The sequence below is a fragment of the Balaenoptera physalus genome (genome assembly GCF_965194825.1).
Source record: "Balaenoptera physalus genome assembly, chromosome: 4".
Lineage (NCBI taxonomy): Eukaryota > Metazoa > Chordata > Mammalia > Artiodactyla > Balaenopteridae > Balaenoptera > Balaenoptera physalus.
The window spans coordinates 130,212,204-130,234,898 of NC_138891.1; the positions used below are offsets into that span (position 1 = coordinate 130,212,204).

Genomic DNA, 22,695 nt, shown 5'->3' on the forward strand with positions numbered 1-22,695 from the left:
TAGATGTAGAAAAGTATTTGCTTAAACTCACCATCCATTCAGGACTTAAGATGAGGAAACAAGATGTGAAATTCTATAGGACTGTTCTCAGAACTACTGTCAAGCAGATTATGACAAACCTTGAGTTACACAGGCATGAAAGGGTGTTAAATTAAGGAAAGTGCTTTCCAAAAAATGTAACTACTTAATTGTAATCTTGTGACAACTAAAAACTCACTTCTAGTAAGACATGTCAAAATGTATATTCATTTGCTGATAGAAAACGTAACCTTTACATATCTGTGTGGGGCTAGTTTTTTTTTTTTTTTTTTTTAAATGTACTTCAACCAAAACAACAGATGGCAGCCAACTGAAAGCAGAAGCAGACATGAGAATCCAGCTGCCTTCTAACAAGTCAGACATTAAAGAAATTTGCAAAAATTGTAAAACTATGTTGCTCTCTCACTAAACATTTTATTTTGGAAAATATAATTATTTGTCATAAAAATATGCCAGTTCTATATTCACAGGTGATGGATTTGCTATTGTTATTTAACATAATAAATATGTATTTTTTTAAAAAAAGAAAATGTAAACTTTTCACTTTGTAAGAGCTATCAGTTCTGTTATTATGTAAGAATTAGGCTTTGACTACATAGAGTTCTGTGTGATTTCTCTCTTTTTTCAGGCAATGGCTAGAAGCCTAGCAATACAGCCCTTGAAAGATCTGACCCAAGCAGTACAGCAGTTTCTTCAACATTTCTAGCACCATGACTTGACTGGCTCACCTGGAAGATAATGTGACATGCTATTCCTGACAAACTCTCTAGCACCAAATCTAAAATTAAGAAACATTTTTAAATGTCTCTAAAACTATCAATAAAGAGCTGTCTGTGTAGGTCTGTTTAACTCGTATGGGAACCTGCTGCCAACCTTTTGCTTACCATCTGCCAGAACAGAATTTCCCAAACAATTTTGCGAAAGTATGTACCACTTCACATATTTTAAAATTGATAACTAAAGTTTATCATCGTAAGTTTAAATAAGTATAAATAAGATAATTTCCAGGGGCATACTATAAACACTTACATTTTTAAAAATAGAAACTGTTATATCATTCTCTTAAATATACCTAATAGAATCTAAATGCTATAGCAATTTGATTCCCATCATCAATAAAATAATACAAGAAAACTCTTCAACAGTTGGACATTTGACATCATTCATTGGATCTGTATTTTTACTCCATTTCCCTTACAGAATTATAGTATATTTGGAGTGCTTAAAATATTTTTTTTATCCCCCTATAATACTGCTGTATAGTAAAAATATGAATATAAATTTAAAAATTTAAATATTGATCTCCTGTGACTAAGCTGTAGGTATTAAAAATATTTTTCTAGATTGTTATTAAATAACTATTAGAACACAAATAATAAAAACATAAACATTAGAAATTTTATAGGTAATTAAGCATAAAATATTTTAAATCTTACTGGAAATTCATCTCTTATTAGAGTTGACACTAGTTTGTAGTTTTATTATTTTTAGTTCATAGCTCCACAGATATATATATATATTCCTTATAACTATATATTACTATAATTACTTATAAATATATAACTAAAATAAGATAGCAGTTGACATAAATTCTATTCCTATTTTTCCTATTTATAAATAAAATCACTGAGAAAACTCTTCAGGTGAATAAGTAGATGAAAATGGAGTTTTATAGTAACTCAATCTTTGTTACTCAATGTCATTGCATTCATTAAATTTTTCTGAGTAATATGCTAAACATGAAATAATTTCTAATGATGTATTGACTGACAGCTCTATTGGGCGGCATGCAGGATATTAGTTCCCCAACCAGGAGTCAAACCCAGGCTCCCAGCTGTGGAAGTGCGGAGTCCAAACCACTGGACCTCCAGGGAAGTCCCTCTATTAGGCTTTTATTTTATCAAAAGTAAGCAACTGAAAACCACTGAGTTGCAAAAAAGGATTTGTTAGCCCTTACAAACATCTTTCTCAGCGTATTTCAAATTACCTCTCTAGGCTCCCAGGGTTTTTTTGTTTTCCCTACCTTGGCCACTGTAAAATTAGAGATAGATGGGTGAGAATTATTTCATAATTCTGTAAACAGAAGGACAAATGTGCAAGAGATGGTAGGAAAGAGAATCAGTCTGAGACAGGTATATTAACAGGAAGATCGATTTTTGGAGAGTACATGGGAGTTGAGAAAATGAAAATAGATTCACTTAAAATTCTCCATGTACAACAAGTACCTCTTGAAAAGTCTTGGTGTGTTCTATTTGCTAAATTCTGTTTTAGGTAAAATAAGGGTAATTGCTGTGTCTTGGATTTAGGAGTAAATGTAGTATCAATGAGGGTCTCTGCTTATGAATTAAAATGCAGCCACTTCTGCATATTGTCCCAAGTTACATTGATAAATTTATCTGAAGGAGAGTTGGAGGAGGTGGACAGTGAAAGGCGCACATCATTCAGGAAGCCTTTTCACACTGGTGAGCATTTGGGAGGAAAAAAAAAAAAAAAAGGTTTAACTCAAGGATTGACTTGGCATATCTATGTTCTTCCCTGCAACAAACTGAATATATACAGCCTCTTAGGGTGAGTCACTTTTGTGAACTAAAATCGATACAGAGTCTACACCAGGCGAAAAGACTAAGTTAAATGCAAACTAAAACACACACTGAAAGTTCCTGAACCAAGACAGACAGGATTCTAGTTTGAGATCAAATAAAAACGGAAAGTGTAATCTGCAGCTGGCTTTGCCAGTGCTTCTACATCACGGCCTCTCTCCATCCAAGCATGAGTTGGTGAAAGTATATAAAAGCTCTACATAGACTGAGACATGACATAGAGGGGTAAAGGGTTCCAGAGTGTGATCAAGCAGAGATACCAAAATATTGCATATGTATAGAGTATTGCTATGAAGGCTATAAAGTTTTTAAAAGAAGAGAGAGGAGAAAATGAATGGAATTGATATTCTAGGAATAATCTAGGTACCTGCTTTCCTCTAGTAGGAGTTTTTGTCATGGAACAGATTATGGGGACTTCTGCTTTTGGCTATAGTAGACCAACTTTTATCAGGCCAACTACCCTAGCCAAAAATTAGATATAGTTATAGATACAGATATAAAGATGGAGATCTCTGTGGTCCGCTTGAAAAGACCAGGGCCACCAAGGCAGTAAGGACCTGAAGAATCCAGATCATGTGCAGTAGGGAAGTATGGAAGTGAGACTGATATTTAGCATTTGTTTTCCCCTTAAGGCAACTGCCTATTCATAAGCAGGGGCCTAAGGCTGAAAAGCTAAAGGTGGGAAAAGCTGAGCAGAAAGTGGTAGCCCAGAGGTTGAAAAGGTAAGTAGAGTTTAAGGCATTCTTAGATGTGTGGGGATATAAAAATTGGAGTTCAGGATCAGCCAAGGTAAAAGAGCGCTAGATGAAATGTAAATATACCAACCCTCAAAAGGACTGAAGATCAGACTTCCCTGGTGGCGCAGTGGTTGAGAATCCGCCTGCCAATGCAGGGGACACAGGTTCGATCCCTGGTCCAGGAAGATCCTACATGCCGCAGAGCAACTAAGCCCATGCGCCACAACTACTAAGCCTGTACTCTAGAGCCCACGAGCCACAACTACTGAGCCCTCGCACCACAACTACTGAAGCCCGTGCACCGCAACTACTGAGCTCGCTTGCTGCAACTACTGAAGCCCACGTGCCTAGAGCCCACGTTCCGCAACGAGAAGCCACCGCAATGAGAAGCCCGCGCACTGCAAGGAAGAGTAGCCCCGCTCACTGCAACTAGAGAAAGCCCACGTGCAGCAATGAAGACCCAACGCAGCCAAAGAAAAAATAAAATTAAAAAAAAAAAAAGGGCCAAAGATCAGCTTTGAACCAGCTAATTCTTATACTGATCTGTTCTTATACAAACTGCCTGCTAGAAACAAAAAAGTAAATCCTTTGTGAAAGATAACATCATCAAGAGTTAATATCACCATCTCAATAATTTTTCATGTACAATGTCAGGCATTCAGGCAAAAGTTACCTACCATACCAGGAGGCAACAACAAATGATTGAAAATCAAGAGAAAAAGAGAAACTGGCATTAAGAATTATCAAACATGGGCTTCCAAATAACTTCTAAGTAACTGTAATATGTTCAAGAAAATACACAGGATGAAGAATTTTAGCAGTGTTCAAATCAATAAAAAAGAATTAAATAGATATTATAGAAATGAAAAATAATGTAACTGAAATTAAGAACTCAGTAGATGAGTTAAACAGCAGATTAGACACAGCTGAAGAGAAGACTGGTGAATTAGAAGATAGGTCAAAAGAAAAAAATCCAGGCTGAACATGAAAAGAAAAAGAATAAAACAATAACAAAACAGAAGAGAATCTAAGACACATATGGTTCACTGTGAAAGTCCTAATTAAGTAGGAGTGGAAAGAAGAATAGAGCAAACACGATATTTGAAGAATTCATGCCTAAGAATTGTCCCAAAATGACTAAAAAAATCAAATCACAGATTCAAGTAGTTTTACAACTCCTAGCAGAAAAGATCTGACATCATAAAAAAAAAATGAGAAAAATCTTAAAAGCAGCTGGGGGTAGGGTGGGCAAGGGACACATTTCTTTAAAACGAATAATAGCACTTACAGATTTTTTGCAACAGAAACAATGGAACTCCAAAAGACAAATGAATGATACTGTCAAGGTGATGAAAGAAAAGAACTGCCAAAGATGCAGAGAAGAGTGAAAAGCAATACAAATAGTAATTATGACACATATAAATTAATATACAGACTTAAAAAACAATAACGTCTTATGCTTTTTTTTTTTGGCTGTGCCATGCGGTTTGCAGGATCTTAGTTTCCCAACCAGGGATCAAACCTGGGCCATGGCAGTAAAAGCGCCGAGTCCTAACCACTGGACCACTAGGGAATTCCCATTATCAGTTTTAAAATATAAAGAAAAATAAAATACTTGAAAATAGCAGTATAGAAAACAATAGTACTGAAGTTATCTAAAGGTCCTTGAATTGTCCAGGAAGTGGTAAAGGTATTAATATATGAGATGTTGTTAAGTCAAGTATGAAGGTTATAATCTCTAGGATAACCTTAAATAATAAGCTAATATGAATTTTATTTATAATGTAAAATAGGACAATAGGAGGACATGAAAATAATAAGTATTCATTAATCCAAAAGGCAGAAAAAGAGAGACAAAGGAACAGGAGACGAGACAACCAGAAAACTAATTATAAACTGTATCCACAACTGTATTATGTAAATGAGCTAAATATTACAATTAAAAAACAAAGACTGTTAAACTGGATAGAAAAGACTGTACATTTTAATGGCATATGCAACAACAGTGCTTACACAAATACCAGAGGAGCTGCAAGAGACACTTGCCCTCCCATATCTGTTCTCCCCATCTTCCTCAACAATAGAACTCTTCACTTTTAGCTGGATATGTGGCTGCTTCGAATAAAGATTATATTTTCCAGCTTCTCTTGCAGCTAGTGGTGAACACAAGAACAAATTCTTTCCAATGAGAAATAAATAAAAGTGTTGTGTGTGACTTATGAGGAAAGTCCCTAAGGCAAGGCTGCATGCTCCTCTTCATCTTTCTTCCTTTGTGCTGAATGTAAAGTACCCAAAATGGCTGGTGCTTGAGCAGTCACCTTGGACCATGAAGTGGGGTCACACATTGAGAATAGTGGAGCAACAACATAAGAATCCTAGGTCCATATATAGACATAAGAAACCTAGGTCCCCGAACTGCTTATATCTAGACTTCATTTACAAAAGAGATCAATTTCTTTCCTGTGTAAACCATATTTACTTTGAATTTTTTGTCACTCAGATCCAAACCTAATCAATACTGAATTCTCAAGGACTTCTCCCAAAATTAAAGAATATTAACATCCTTCTAAGCTAGATCTTGGTCTCGTATCCAGAATATATTAAAAAGTCTTAACAACTCAACCGCAACAACAACAAAACTTTACCCTGATTTAAAAATGAGGAAAGGATTTGAATAGATATTTCTCCAAAGAAGATATACAATCAACAAGTATATGAATAGACAGATGCTCAACATCATTAGTCATTAGAGAAATTCAAATCAAAACCACAATGAAATAATATTACATATCCACTAGGATGGCTATATATAATTTTTAAAAATGCAAAATAACAAGTGTGGGAGAGACTGTAAAGAAACTGGAACCCTCATACCTGGCTGAGTGGGAATGTAAAATGTGGCAGCTGCTGTGGAAAACAGTTTGGTGTTTCCTTAGAAAGTTAAACACAGAATCACCGGCAATTCTACTCCTATGTATATACCCAAAATAACTGAAGACAGGTACTCATAAAAATAATTGTACACGAACGTCCAAAGAAGCACTATTCACAATAGTGAAAAAGTGAAAACAACCCAAACGTCTATCAACAAAAGAATAACAAGCCAGTTGTGGTATATACATGCTATGGAATGTTATTCAGCCATAAAAAAGGAATGAAGTACTGATACATGCTACAATGTGGAGGAACCTCAAAAACATGCTAAGTGAAAGAAAACAGGCATAAAAGGTCACATGTTATTCAATTCCATTTATATGAAATGTCCAGAAAAGGTAAATCCATAGAGACAGAAAGCAGGTTGGTGGTTACTAGGGGTAGGGTGGGAGGTTGGGAAGTAACTTTTTAATGTACTAAATGCTACTAAACTGTCCACTTTATTTTATTTTTTTATTTTTTGGCCATGCCCTGAGGCCTGCAGGATCTTAGTTCCCTGACCAGGGATCGAACCCAGGCCCACAGCAGTGAAAGTGCTGCGTCCTAACCACTGGACCGCCAGGGAATTCCCACTGTCCACTTAAAAATGGTTAATTTTGGGAATTCCTTGGCAGTCCAGTGGTTAGAACTCCACGCTCTCACTGCTGAGGGCCTGGGTTCAAACCCTGGTTGGGGCACTAAGATCCCACAAGCCGCATGTCGCAGCCAAAAATTAAAAATAAACTTTAAAAAACTAAAATAAAATGGTTAATTTTATGTTATGTGGATTTCACTTAATTAAAAAAAAACCTAAATCCAGCAAAAACTATACAACCAACAAACCAGTTAAGAATAAAAACGCCTCTCTCTCCAGTCTTGATAACAGACTGACTGTTCTACAGCCAGTAACAAGTAAATTAGAACCAATTCAAAATCTATGTAATCAAAAATAACTTGATTCAGTAACCTTGCCTCTGCAAGCCAATCATTCAGCGACAGTCTCACACTTTTGAAGGTCAACCAGTCAACAATAAACTTATCACTAAATCTTCTGAAAGCCGGCTGGCCAACAGGTCTTGCCAGAATAACCATGACTGTAAGAGTGATGTCAACCCACTCCACCTCTGTAACCAACACAACACCAGAACAATACCCGAGTCAAAAACCTTACGTAAAATTAGCAAATTGGATTTACTCAAAATGACAGGCCAAACCAGCATAACTCTCCCTTTCTTAAGTAATACAGGCTTTGTTTCAGATATCAAGTGGTAATCTTGATCTCTTCCTTGGACAATTCTCACATCAAGATTATTTATAATACCTCACTTGACAGTATCCCAGTGGACCCTTGGACCAACAGGAAAGATAAGCGGCCTCTTGAGTCCCAAACTCCAATAGTCCTCACATCTGTTGCCAGGTGAGTTTCTCAAAAACAATCTGAACTTTGACTAGGGCTCATTGAGCTCTACTTGCTGAATTTATTTTATCTAAGAGTTCTAAACAAATAGATCTTCATATAAGGTTACTTAGTTCTGTCTTTATGATAATCAGACCCACTGCTTGGTTTGCTTTCACTTTCTTGTTCATCTATTTATACAAATTCTTGTCTTATGTTTTCTTATTTTGTCCCTTACTGTCTTGCGTCTGTTGAACATATAAGGAAGTGCTTCATAGGGAACAGATGGAGGCATAAGCTAAGTCTCCAAATCAACACAAGTTGGCCCTGAAGACTAATGATTCATTAGACTGATGAAAACTCGCTGTTAAAATGATGGGTTAAACTTTGCTTTGGGTCCCCTATGAGATCCTCTTAAGAGTTCTCCCCAAGATCTGGCAATTTGTGAAAGAAGTTCACTTTGTTTAGTCCATATTTCAGGATCAGTTGTTGGGGTCACTGATCACTTTGGCTTCTTCCTATCCTCTTCTTCGTTGAAGAACCTCATCTATCATTAACAAACACACTCGACTAACGTAGTGCCTTTTTCTTGTTTGTCACTGATTTGTCTGTGTCAAAGGCACAACCTCCTGCTGGCACAATTTTCAATATAATCCTAACTCTTGTGCTTAACTTGATAAAGGCAATTTTTTTGCTAAAAATGTCTTAGAATTACAATAGCCATTATAGGGAACTTCTGATATATCAAAATTAATACATTTCAAAGGAGCTCTAGAAAAATTAGGGGGAAAAAAGCCTAAAGCATTCAACAGTCAACTTTTGACTGGTATGCTGTGGCCTCAAAATGAAACAATGACTCTTAGAAAGCCTCAGTGAAAGAAATACCAGTTCGTTCCCATTCAAACCTACTAAACCCACCCTGCTTGCACCTTTCTCTCTACCCAGCTGTAGCTTTACCATCCACTAAAACCCCTTCTATCCTCCTGCACCTTCTTTTACCTCCAAAACAAGTAATCCTTTCCTCAAAGTTTTTCTTAACACAGATCATTTACATTATATATATTCCTTCAAAACTATTAGACCAGAATGCAGATCTAAACAAACTGATATTTGAACCTTGATCTAGAGTCAAGTTGAGAGCTTTAATCAAGAATTTTCTTAACCTTAGGAAGACAAATTTATGCAGAATTCAGAATTTGGTTTGATATTTATTGTCCTGGACTACCAGGTTTGTACCAACTGGTTCACTTAATTGTCAGCCCCTCAGATGAGGGCAAAAAGCTTAAAAGCAGCAAAAACAATGACAACAAAAAAACCACAAAAAATTAGGAGATGGTTTAAATAACTCAGCTCTTCATAATTCAAGAAATGACCTTGAAAGGGTAAGCAAACAGGAAATGCACTACCAAGGCCACTTCAGATGCCTTTCCCTTAGGAAAAGTCTTAACAACTCAACAGCAACAACAAAAATTCAAAACTATGAACAAACAAAAAAGATGAATAATTAGCAGTCTCCAAAAACAAACCCAGAAAAAATTTCAAACAATATTCTGGAGTATCCTCAAGAGTATCCTCAAGTAAAGGCAGACAGGCTTGTCCTTTTTTTTTCTTTTTTTTCATTTTCAAAAAAAAAAAAAAGACAAGCCTATTTGTTCATAGTTTTGAATTTTTGTTGTTTCATTACTACCTCTCTAGTAATGTTACTCCAGGAAATACTAGCACTTAACAATTCCCCGAACTTCTTCTAGACCCCTAGGGAGGAAGATCTATAAATACAGACGGACAACAATATACTGATATTGGTAACTTACCTACTACTAACTTTACCTACTAATAATTCTATTACCATAGTACATCAGACCCCTCAGAGTACTAAAACCACTCAAATAATGCAAATGTCCAACAATCTATAACTATTATTTCAGGACCATTATCAGAATATAGTACTTTCCTCATGGTACAACCATTGAATAAATGGAACTGCCAGTTAAAATTTACTGCCGAATTATTTTTTAAAATTCTGGAAAATGCTGCATGTGACCAAAGTATAGCTGATTTTGACATATGACTACACTATGTTGTGATTCAAAAATTAACCAAAGGATAAGCTATGATCCCAGAATTTTACAGGCAAAAGACTCTCAACACATAGGTAAAAGTGTGTGTAGCTGAGTTTGAGTCCAGAGTGATTCTTCCTAGATTATCAAGAACCTTTATTTTTGTATGTACATGTAAGGTTAGGCCTGCACTGTCCAATACAATAGCCACTAGCCACATGTGGCTAATGATCACTTGAAATGTGGCAAGTGTGACTAAGGAACTAAATTTCTAATTTTTATTTTTTATTAATTAAAATTTCAAAATAGATCCAGTTATTGGAAAACTGTTAAGTGTGTTTGGAAAAAACTTGGGTATATGAATTTACTTTTTTAACACTAAATTTCCTGACATCTAAATACAGATAAAGTATTTCTGATGAAAATTTCCAATCTAAATTGAAATGCTATAGATTTAAAATACACTGGATTTCAAAAACTTAATATGAAAAAAGAATGTAAAATATCTAAATTTTTTAATTGATTATATGTTGAAATAGTATTTTGGATACCAAGTTAAACAAATTGTGTTATTAAAATTTCACCTATTCTTACATTTTTGGCTACTAGCAAAACTTAAGATACCATATGTGGCTCACACTATATTTCTACTGAATGGTGCCTGATTAGTCCATGCTCTAAGGTAACTGTTGTCAACTGGGGACAATTTTATCACCTAGGTGACATTTAGCAATGTTCGGACATTTTTGGTTCTCATAACTGGGATACTGCACTGGCATCTAGTAAACAGAGGCCAGGGATGCTGCTAAACTTCCTACAATGCACAGGACAGGCCCCAAAACAAAGAATTTTGCAGCTCAAAATGCCAACAGTAGTGAGGCTGAGAAACTCTGCTCTAATGGTTTTTCAACAGCATCACACACATCAACAATTCGTTGCCTCTTACAGCCTATCCTTTGATCCAACAGCTTATTTTCTCTTGCATTGAGAAACTGCAGCCTAGACTAATTAGTTGAAGTACCTTCAGAATTTGTACTTAGTTCACCTTTAAATCTGACTGTATCAACAACAGCTAACATCACAATGCTGAAAGACTGAAAGCTTACCCCCTAAGATCAGGAACAAAAAAAAGATATCTGCTCTCACCACTTCTATTCAACACTGGAGTTTCTAGCCAGATGCCTCATAAAAGGCATCCAGAATGGAAAAGAAATAAAACTGTCTCTATGGCCAACGACAAGATCTTATATATAGAAAATTCTAAGGAATACACACACACTATTAGAACTAGTAAACAAATTCAGCAAGGTTGCAGGGTAAAAGATCAATATACAAAAGTAAATCTGATGATACTATATAATGTATATTTTCACTTTCTCCTTCTCATTTTATCAACTGTACACCAGAACTGTATGCCCTCTCAAATCCAGAAACTCTCTTAACTTTAGCTGATAAAAGAGATTCCCATGATTATGATTCTGCAGTTCAAGAAGTCCATGCCCAGAACAGACATTTTGAATACTCCACTACTAAGTTCCTACAGATGTCGACTGTTAATGGGTCTTATCTTAAAGAATGAATGTTATCTGGTTATACAGTAGTATCCAGGACTTAACCAGATAGGCTCAAGTGGTCCAACTTATGGTCTTCTATAGGGAACATCATATTACTAAAAATAAAAGAGTAAATCGATATACTGTAGCCAGTATTTTTGAAATAGCACATCAATTTGGAATGCCATGGAAACTGAAGTTTCTTAACCTCCTCAGGTACCCCTATAAAATCTGGACAACAAATATACAACTTATTTGATGCCTTGGTGCTACACAAAGAAGTTGCTGTCCTTAAAAAGAAAAACACAGGTTAAAAAAAAAAAAAAAGACTTTAATTGGAAATAGCTGACCCGCACGCCAAACACTGCTTAGCCCAAAGTCCTTCTGCAAGGAACTTTTACAAAACAGAAAGAAAAATTCATGGAGCGGTTCAAGGATTCCACCATAAATACACAAAATTTTTGCCTCTAATTTTGAAAACCAAACAGAATAATTGGACTGTAAAACCTAAAGTATAAAATCTGGCAAAGCCCAAAGAGCCTTCTGGTCCCACCAGATAAAACCTAGGATGGACACCTGCCAAATTCTTCCATAAGACAACTCATTGTAGTAAGGACAAATTGGCCATGATAGTAAACAAGCAGAGGGAAAGGGAGTTCTTGGATGCAGAGGATATGACTATCCAAGAAAAGTCTTAAAGGAGAGCAAGAGTAGAAGACTACTCGCCTACTCTTCAAGATTAATTATAAAGATGTTTTTTTAAAGAAAAAAAAATTTGTGTAGAATTAACACAGATAAATAGACCAATGCAATAGAATACAGAGGCCAGAAACCAATACACATACAAGATTCGGTAATATAAGAGAGGAGGCACTACAGAGTCAATGGGCAATGGGTGGACTATTTAATAAATAATATTATGAAAACTGGCTATCAATATGGGGCAGGACTTCTACCTTACAAAAGTCACAAAATTTAGTTTCAGGTGAATTCGGTATACTTTGGAATTCATAACTTTTAGAACAAAATATATATAAAATAATTTTTTTTTAAGCCTCAGGGAAGGAACCAATTTTTTAAACCTAACACAGAAAAGGCTCAACCATAAAGGAAAAGAATGATCAATTTAACCGAAAAATTCTGTATAATTAAAGACAGCTACAGACCATGTTACAGTCAAGCCACCTACTCGAAGTATCCCTGTAAGAGATACAGCATTAGGATCAAAATAATAATATATAAAATCCATGAGAAAAATAGGCACATAGATAATATATTCACAAAATAATGACCAATAAATATATGGAATAAAGCTAAGATTCATGGTAGCCAGGGAAATATAAATTAAAACAAACAGCTACTATCTCACAGCTCTAACTGGAAAACTTCATAAGTGGTGAGACTAAGCGTTTTAGTGATGACTTAGGAAAACCAGAATTCTCTTACACTACCACTGGGAGTGCAAACTTGCACACCACTTTGGACAGCAACTTGACAACATCTAAAGTCACAGAGCATACATCTAAAATCAGAGTATCTACCACCTGAAATACCATGTGGGTGCATATGTCCAGAATATCTAGCACATTTCATTTGCATGAGAAAATATTATCAAGAATGTACACTTGCAGCACGGTTCAAAATGGCAAAAAATAACAATTGACATGACCATTAGTGAGGGAAACGGTAAGCAAACTGATATAATGATACTAAACAGCAGTTATGTTGAATGAGAAAGCAAATTACAAAAGAGCACTTGTGATAGGCTATCATAAACTTTTAAAAAGCTGCTATATATTATTTATGGATGCAAACACATGGTAAAGTATAAAATCTTAAGTAGAAAGGAGTCACACCAACTTCAGAATAGTGGGTTAGCTCTATGGAGGGAAGGAGGAGATGGCCTCAGGGAAGAGTACAAAAGAGTAACATTTTATTTCTTTAAAAATCAGAAGCATATATGGCAAAATAGTTTATGAAGAGTACAAGGGCATTTATATTATTATTATTATGTATATTTGAAATATTTTGCAATTAAAAAGAATTTTAATGGGCACATATGGTATAACAATCAAATAATAACATGAAGTATTCACACCACAAAAACTTGTCAAGTAATAACATTAATTATTTTAAGCCACAGAACTTATGTACATACATTACAGCATGTGATAAATATGAGTTAAAAATAAATTCTAAAATTTGCAATTTACATTAGGGTTTTAAATTAATAATTTTCCTAATGGGCTTTGAATCTCATGCAATTTTAAAATGTCCTTATGCTAGAATTTTAAGGGATGCTCTCAAGTTATCAAAGCTATATAAATAAACTTTAATTAATGTGATATTCTGAATTTCAGTCTTATTTTGGAAAGCTTTTTCTTTAGCATATAAACAATAACAAGCTTTACATTTATATTTACAAGTCTCTAAGAAATGTGCTAAGAGTCCTAAGTATGAAGAGTAGGTATCCCACTTAATTATAGTGTTTCACCAAGAACCTGATGCCCTAAATAATAATGTGGAAAAACAATGCTCCATTATTCCCTTTTCTTTTCTACTTGGGGTTTGGGTCAGAAATCAAGATGTACCAATACTGGAAAAGTTATAAACAAAGTCTTATTATAAAACAATTTTTAAAGGAAAAGTGTGTAATTTTCACAGAGGAGTAACACAATCCTTTGGGTCTACTATGTCAGAGAGAGACACAGAAAAAGAGAGAATATTTTAAGAAAGGGGTTAAGAAGAGGTAGTAGCATTTTGCTATCTGTACTTCACTTACTGACTCCTTGAGCCTCAAGACTATAAGATAATAAATACTACAGAGAAAAATTTAGGAGACAGACAAAACTGGGCCGGACACTGCATCTACAAATACAACTCGAGATCTTTAACTCACACGTAATACTTCACTCTCCACTACAATACTCTGACCACATTCATACTATTTCAATAATAACCATTTTACCCAGTTGATGGTAAGCAGTAATTTTATTTAACATGAGTTGCTTTTTGCCAATTAAACATTTGCAACAGAGATGATTAGCTGATCCTTCAAGTAACCTTGCTATTAAAGATGCTAATATTTCCCATGTGATGGAAGACTGCAATAAAATTATTCCAAGTTCCAAACTTCCACAGTTTTATATTTTGGGCACGATTTTTAAGGGCAATAGTGCTGTGGCAAAAGGCAGGTTTGCATCTACCCCATATTTCAGCCTGTTAAACTGAATTTTACTTAGTATTAAAATTCTTAACTTGTACTTCTGAAGGCTAGAAAAAATTACCTCCCTGCAACTCTCTAATTTAGTGTAACTTTGACCAGTAAGAATAGCAAAATTTGCTTACAAAATTGAAAGCCTCCTACTACATTTTTATATTTTTTGTTTTTTCCACCACTTAAGTTTCAGAAATAACTCATTTATTTCTTCGCTCTTGATAGAGGAATAACTACCACTCTGCTTCACGAATAAAATAATCTAACTCCTGTTTCTCTCAAATTCTCACCCTCTGGAGACTCATTCCAACTGAGAAATAAATTCACTGACAAGTCTGCAATTCAAATTTCACTAGTACAAGGAAATTCTTCTTCTACAGTAAAAGGTCAGTGTTGTGAATTTAATTTTCTGAATTTCATAACCCTTTATAAATGGAGGCACCTTAAAGTTCAGTTTATACTCTTTTATATAGGATTTCAGAGCATGCTTTAAATAGTTTAAGATAAGCTATATTAATAGCTTAATGTCATTTTATCATTAAAATAATCTACAAATATCAGAATACTAATTTTGTTGTCGTAACTAATAAATAAGTCTTAAAATATCTGTAAATGTAAATCAACCCTCTCAATTCATTTACCTCACTCAGACTGTTCTAGAACATAGATCAACAAACTGAATGGGTTTATCAGTATAATACAGTTGTACAGCGCTTTCACAAATTCCAGTTCTGTAATTTAGGGTTTTTCCTTATTTATTTTTAAATGTACAAAGAGATTAAACTATTAATATAAATATTTTCTCTCCAGTATGTAATATTCTTATGTAAAAGAAAAGGTTTCCGAACATTTACAAAGCAATCTAAAGGTAAGTAAACCTGATTTTAGGATCATTACATTAACCAAAATAATCTTCCAGAGAAGGTCCTATTTGAAAGAATGCTCACTGGCCTTCTCACATCAACACTTCAAGATGAATCCAAATCCACTGCCTTTGCTTGATTTACTTCAGGGATCAATTCCAATGGGGAAAAGAAAAAAATCTCAGAAAAAGGTCTCACGACAGAGCGGACAAGTGGATTTGTTGCTAGACGTAAACCATTTGTACTGAAAAAGAAAAGTGTATTTAAATGTTAAAAACTTTTAAAATTGCCATTTTACATACACATCTCAAGTTACCTTAAAATAATAAAGTAAGACAAGGGAGAATACTGAAATGTTTGCTCCCCTCCGCTCATCTCCAAAATCAACACAACTCAGTATTCCTTCCAAAGGCCACACTGTGACGCTTTCCACCTAGGCTCATGCACGCAACCACGAAGATGTGTAAGGAAGACCTCCTGTGAAGGATCTGAACATAGGGTGGCTTTCTTTCCAATATGCTGTTTAAAAAGAGCAAAATCTCTCATGCCAGATGGCTCTCAGTTCCAATTTCTTCAGTCTCCTTTACGGTGTAGATCTTACAAGACCATCTATTTTTTGAGTGCCGAGAGCTATTTTAGAAACATCCACTTATTAAATGGCTTTGATGCCACCACTCTCAGTAAATTACTAATTATCTTTCACAAATTTTGAAAAAACATTTTTAATATGTCTCCCATTTACCACAATTAAGAGTTTAACAACCACTGTTTTCCAAGGTTAGATATCATACATATAGAATATATATAAGATATAAATAAGTTAATTTCTCTTTAGCTTACCAAGCAGGCTGAATGGAACTTTTTCTTGCATGTTCTACAGGCTTTTTTGGGAAGAGAATAGTTGAAACCGTGAATGACTGAGAAACAAATCATACAATCTTCAACACCCTCAAAACGTTTGTCTACATTATTTTTCCATAATGCTAAGCCTTCCATAATACTGCCATTCTGTTAAAAAGAAAAATAGATAAATAAAGTCAATATACACTGAAGACCACCAGTATTATTTTTATTCAATTTCACAAATTTTAAAGTTGTATTATAATTTGGAGAGAAGAGAATCTGCTTGGCTATATTCACGATTCTAAGTTTTAAGAATACTGGTTTTTAAAATGACCTCCCAGGTTTTAGGAACCAGATATAATTTTTCTACATTAAAGGCAGACTTGAAAGAAAGGCTCCTGCCCCAATTTTCAAGTTTTATAGTCTTAGCTTATTGATGAAACTTTTTAAATAATTAAATCATTTGGATCAGCTCTCCTAACTTTTAACTAAAAATGATGAAATTAACTATCTCACCTACTCAAATGCTGATTTGTTCCAGCTCTACAATATTGGTGAATATACTTGTTTTAAAATAATTTTTCTTTACTGTAGAATGTCTGAGATACATCACAATGTGCAAACAAAACTAGAGACTTACAATTTGTTTAAAAGGCAAAGGTCTTTGAAAGTACTGGGATTTCTCTAACCACAAAAGGAAAGTTGAAATGTTAAAGTAAAGTAGCTCAGAAGACATTCATCTGTCCCATGTCTCACAAAAAGATTCCCTCTCAAACTTTAATACCATGTATTGTTCTGTATCATCTACAATGTCAATGAAGTAGAGTCAATTCTTCTCAAACACCAGAAAAAAAAGCTGTAAAGCCTGAAAAATTAAAACAGCTTGGCAGGGGACTTCCCTGGTGGTGCAGTGGTTAAGAATCCGCCTGCCTGGGCTTCCCTGGTGGCGCAGTGGTTGAGAATCTGCCTGCCAATGCAGGGGACACGGGTTCGAGCCCTGGTCTGGGAAGATCCCACATGCCGCGGAGCAACTGGGCCCGTGAGCCACAATTGCTGAGCCTGCGCGTCTGGAGCCTGTGCTCCACAACAAGAGAGGCCGCGACAGTGAGAGGCCCGCGCACCGCGATGAAGAGTGGCCCCCGCTTGCCACAACTAGAGAAAGCCCTCGCACAGAAACGAAGACCCAACACAGCCAAAAATAAATAAATAAATAAATTTTAAAATGTTTAAATGTAAGTAATTTACTTAAAAAAAAAAAAGAAAGAAATTGGTATAAAATCTTAATCATTAAATCCCAACATCGTAATAATAAAAAAAAAAAAAAAAAAGAAAAAAGAATCCACCTGCCAATGCAGGGGACATGGGTTCGATCCCTGGTCTGGGAAGATCCCGCATGCCGCGGAGCAGCTAAGCCCATGTGCCACAACTACTGAGTCCGTGCACCACAAATACTGAGCCCATGTGCTACAAACTACGGAAGCCTGCACGCTCTAGGGCCCACGTGCTGCAACTGCTGAAGCCCGTGCGCCTAGAGCCTGTGCTCCGCAACAAGAAGCCCATGCACCACAACAAAGAATAGCGCCCGCTCATCGCAACTAGAGAAAGCTTGAGAAAGCTCGTATGCAGCAAGGAAGACCCAAAGCAGCAAAAAAAAAAAAAAAACCAAACCACGAGCTTGGCAGGTTCAAATCATTTAGGCATGTATCTGTTTATCCAACAAAATACAGTATCTATTTCTACTTAAGCAGAAGAGATATATTTTTGTTTTATTGTCCTTTCAAATAGTAAATCAGCAATCTTTCTCTAGTTTAGAAAGTCAAATGTGTACACAGACACTTACTTGATGGGTGAGGTAAGTGCTTAGCTGCAGCATCCAGTTTCGCCACTGCTGAACGGCTACTCCAACTCTTTTCCCACTTTCTACTGTTATTGAACCCAATGGATAATTTGAAGGCAGCTGTATTATAAGTTCAATAACTATATCTTCAATAGTATAAGTGGCCATGACTTCTCGAGTAGCAGCTCGAGCTTTAACCTGCAACACATGGAAGGTAATATTTTTTTGCCAAATTTCTTTTCTTCCCTTTCATTCAAAAACCATCTTAACAGGTTGACTGCTGGCAGCCAGTCCTCATTCAAACAAAACACGGGTAAACATGTTCACTTATCTGACATGAGATATTTAATAAATAGGTTCAAATACCTGAAATGTTTTATAGTGATGTTACGACATTGAAAGATGTTTCAAAAAGAAATGCACTACTCATTAAAAAGTATGTTTTAGTATATTAGGCTTGTCACATCATAGTTTTTGCATAGACCAATAACAGAATGGGTTATTATTAATTATTCCTTCTTTTCCAAAGCTAACGTATCAAATATCACTTCTATTTAGATGTTTTTCAAGTCTTTCTCTACCACAGAATTCTCCTGAGCTTTAGAGCCAACCAGCAACTGCCAGAATATTTATACCTGATCTTGATTTTCTTACTAGCATTGCAAACTCAACATAAAACACAAATTATCATCCTTTAAAGATTTATTCCTCTGGCTTTCCTATCTCCACACTAAAAACCGTAGCATCATCTTAAAATTCTCCTTCTACCACATTCCAGATATTAACTGATTGCAAGTTTGGATAAAACACCGCAAAATTTCTCACATCCCTCCCCCTTTAAGGACTATTCTCACTGATACTGCCTTTCCTGGGCCCTCCTCATAATGTCTACACATTACAAGTCTCCCTATTCACTTGAACCCAAGCTCCATGCCAATAGCCCATGTTATAAGATTTCAGTCAGAGAAATTTCACAGATTATAACTCTGACAGTGTCACTGCCCCAAAAGAAAAATTTCAGAGAATTCCCTGGTGGTCCAGTGGTTAGGACTCCACACTTTCACTGTTGAGGGCACGGGTTCAATCCCTGGTTAGGGAACTAAGGTCCCGTAAGCCACGCGACACAGCCAAAAAAAAAAAAGAAAACAAAAGAAAAATTTCAGTGGCTACATAGGCCCAAATATTTTAGACTGTTACTTGAGGCCTTTCCCAATATGGCCCCAATTCATCATAGAAGCAGTTTGTTCTCTATTTACCTTCATGAATCCAACTCCATATGAATACTGGGCTATTCAACATTTCTTAGGCCATCGCATAAATTACATTCCCATCTTCAAGCTTTTTGCTTTTACCATACTGTTTTCTCTATATTAAATGCTTTTCCCCATAAAAAAATCCTGCCTACCTCAAAGTAAAATTCCTCCATAAAGTCTCACCTAATCCCCTCAGCCAGATGAACTTTTCCCACTCTGATCGCAGAGCATTCTTCCTCTTAATGTGCCACTTTCCAGTTTCCAATGCAAAAAAACATTATCAGTATCACTCTTTTCCCTTTATTAGATTGTATGTTATTACAGGACAGGAATCTGACCCTTCTAAACTGTTCATTTTGCAGGTGACTGGCACACAGTGCCTGGCATCTGTAAGTATCCCAATATATATTTTGAATTAACTAATGAATGTTCAAAAACTATTTGGTGGGAGTAAATAAAATTATAACATCATTTTAACCTATGCATTAATTTGAGATTTGATATCCAATAATCTGAAAATAAAGTGGACAACTTCTGTAAATTCTGAACCAAGAGTTACAGTTGTGATGATACTCACTACAACCGATAGACATAACCAATACTGAAACAACTTTTCTAGAAAAAAATCCAAGACAATACTAACCGTCATGCCATTAAATAGCTGTGTACTTGTTTGCACAGAAGATATTTCTTGAAAAGAAAGAACATTGCTAACATACTTGCTTGTAAATCTATCTACAATACTGAAAACACGCTTCTCACTACTATTCCACCACAGCCTAACCATGGCGGGCAAGTCTTTTAATGTCATGTGATAGACTGAACAAGCCAAGTGTGGAATATGGTATGGAAGAGTTGAGGTATCTGAGGAAAAAACAAATTCTTAGTTAGTAACATATATTTCTTACATAGAATAACAGACTAATATTAGTATTTTCTTAGAAAATCATTTTCAATTCCTTAACACTAGTGCTAGAGCTCATAAAACAAACATACCAAAGAAACCAGAACTCTAGAGTATTAGCTTTTTCTCACACATTCAAAATGAACAATTAGAATTGTAAAAGGAATGAAAATCCTGAATGACACTGAAAAATCTGCCTAGAAATAGACCTCTTTATTTCACATGAAAGATCACAAATACAGTGAAACACACACACTTCAAAGAGGAGGAAGAATTAAAGATTCTTTTTTCTTATAAATTAAGAAAAAGAGTCTGGCCTCCTTTACTTTTCCCAGAGCTCACTGATGTGTTATGCAAAAGTTCTAGAATCCCACCTCAGTACTCACAAGACAAAGTCCCATCCTCAGATCTCCAAGGCATTTAAAAAATTCCTATTCTCAGGAAATCACTTATAACACTGCGGCACAGCTAGATGCACGCTGTCTATCCCTTCAGCTAAAATGTGAGCTCCCGGAGTGAAAAATAAATTTTACTTATCTTTGTTTCCCCAGCTGAAGACTATTTATTTACAGGCCTACAAAACATTATTGTGTAACAAATACTTGTTTACTGAGTAAAAGATAATAGTCTCAACAAAGTAAGCTTCAAAAATTAAATTCTTAACAACCTTATCCACAAGATCTAATTATATGTCCTATTTAGAGAAATACTGAAAATCTGGCACTTCAGCATTCTCATAGCCAGGACACACGTCTGGGGTTATTCTCCATGCCCTCAGGGTAACCTGATCTGAACCTAGTCTCTAAGAAAGAACACAAACACACATCATACTGACCTCTGATACCCAACTGGAGCTCTTCTGTAAAGAATGTTTTAGGGTCCTTATTGGAGAGCTCAACAGCTGTCTCTGCAAAGGTTGGATTTTCTGGCATAAGCCTGAACAGGTGATAGAGCAATTTATTCAAGCTTTTTGTTTTTCGAAGGTACATTGAATACAGAGCTCGAAGCTGGTGGAGAGTAAACAATTTTTGTTAGGAAACCCAATTAAACCAAGACAATCAGTAGATATGAACAAACTAAAGTGTAACAGACTGTACAAGAACACAATACAAAAATGAATTCATTTGAACACTGAGAATGACACGGAAGAGTCCTATAAAATACACGCCACAGTCTTACTTTCCAGTTGTCATTTGAAGGCACTGCTCCCCCTTCTCATAAACCAGCAGAAGTTTTCACTATCCCCTCATCAGACATATGCCTCTAACATCTTTCTCAAACTGTCTCCCTGTTGATAAGTTCACCCCCACTTGGAGTCTCTGTTGAGAAAAATCTATTCGCCATTCCCCACAGACGATTTGCTCACTCTCCTCCCAAATGTTCCACACGTTCCTTCCGCACCATAACCTCTAATCTTTCAAAATTCTGCTTAAAACTAATCCCATTTTTATGGCTGACCTCATGCTATATCAAACATTTCAGCATCCCTTTATGACAGCACAAACTAGTATTTCAAAATGTCTTGGGGTCTTCTCATTAGTTGTTTTATAAATCAGGAAATTTCACAAAAAATATGGATTTTTTTTCTGGTTTCTTTTTTAAAAACAGGAAAATTTGGCACCACTGGGTGTACTATAGGTATCTATGTGAGACATGTGCTTTAGACTTGTTCCTCAATAATGTAGTTTTCATTTGTTCACATTTACCTTGTAGCTCTTTGCTATTTGTACCTGTTTTAAAATTATTTCTTACACTATGTTTCTTCATAGTACAAATATACCATTTTCTGAACACTATGAACGGTCAAATACAAAGATCAAGCCATAGTATTTGGAATTGATTCTTAAAAAATTGATCAAAGAACCTTTACAATGAAGAAATCTGGAGAACACTACCTTTACCAAGTAACCAAACTTAACATCACCAATAAAAGGACACATGACATTCTGTGCTCCTGAGGTGAGGCACTGAGAATACATCACCACTGTGCAGTAAATACTCTTGCTGAAAAGCAACCAGAATCTAATTTTGAGGAAACTACCAGACAAATCCAAATTGGAAGACAGTCTACAAAATAACTGATCCGGTGAATGACACCAAAGAAAAGTAGAGGAATTATAAGCTAAAGAAATATGACAGACAAATGCAAACATGACCCTTGACTGAAACCTCAGTATAGAAGGAAATAAAACTATAAAGGACATCTGACAACTGGGAAAATTTAAATACAAATTAGATAATATTACTGCATCGAAATTAAATTTGAGTGTAATATTTATATTACATTTATGTTGAAACATGTCCTTGTTCTTAGGAGACATATGTTTAAATACTTTTGGTAAAGCATCATGATGTCTGCTGTCCACCTTCTCTGTAAATCCGAATATTTTTCAAAATAAAAAGTTGGAAGCAAAGTAGAATTTTTAAAAAAACTTAATACATATATCAGTGGGCTTTTATAAACACATGTCTGTTACCCAGCA

The 22,695-nt window shown here is 35.4% G+C and overlaps 1 protein-coding gene across 3 annotated transcripts in view; it reads right to left on the minus strand.

The window, feature by feature from the left end:
* Nucleotides 1-265: 265 nt before the first annotated feature.
* LTN1 (listerin E3 ubiquitin protein ligase 1) overlaps nt 266-22,695 on the minus strand; it is an 84,564-nt gene continuing 62,134 nt past the window's right edge. For 2 of the 3 annotated variants that reach the window (XM_082460290.1, XM_082460289.1), the window contains 5 exons: nt 21,048-21,219; nt 19,952-20,172; nt 18,059-18,253; nt 16,216-16,383; nt 266-15,619 (listed from right to left, as the gene is read on the minus strand). In XM_082460290.1, coding sequence (XP_082316416.1) covers nt 15,557-15,619; nt 16,216-16,383; nt 18,059-18,253; nt 19,952-20,172; nt 21,048-21,219 — 819 coding nt within the window. In that variant the 3' untranslated portion in view covers nt 266-15,556. The remainder of the gene's footprint in view (nt 15,620-16,215; nt 16,384-18,058; nt 18,254-19,951; nt 20,173-21,047; nt 21,220-22,695) is intronic. The other variant, XM_082460291.1, reaches the window with a different exon arrangement.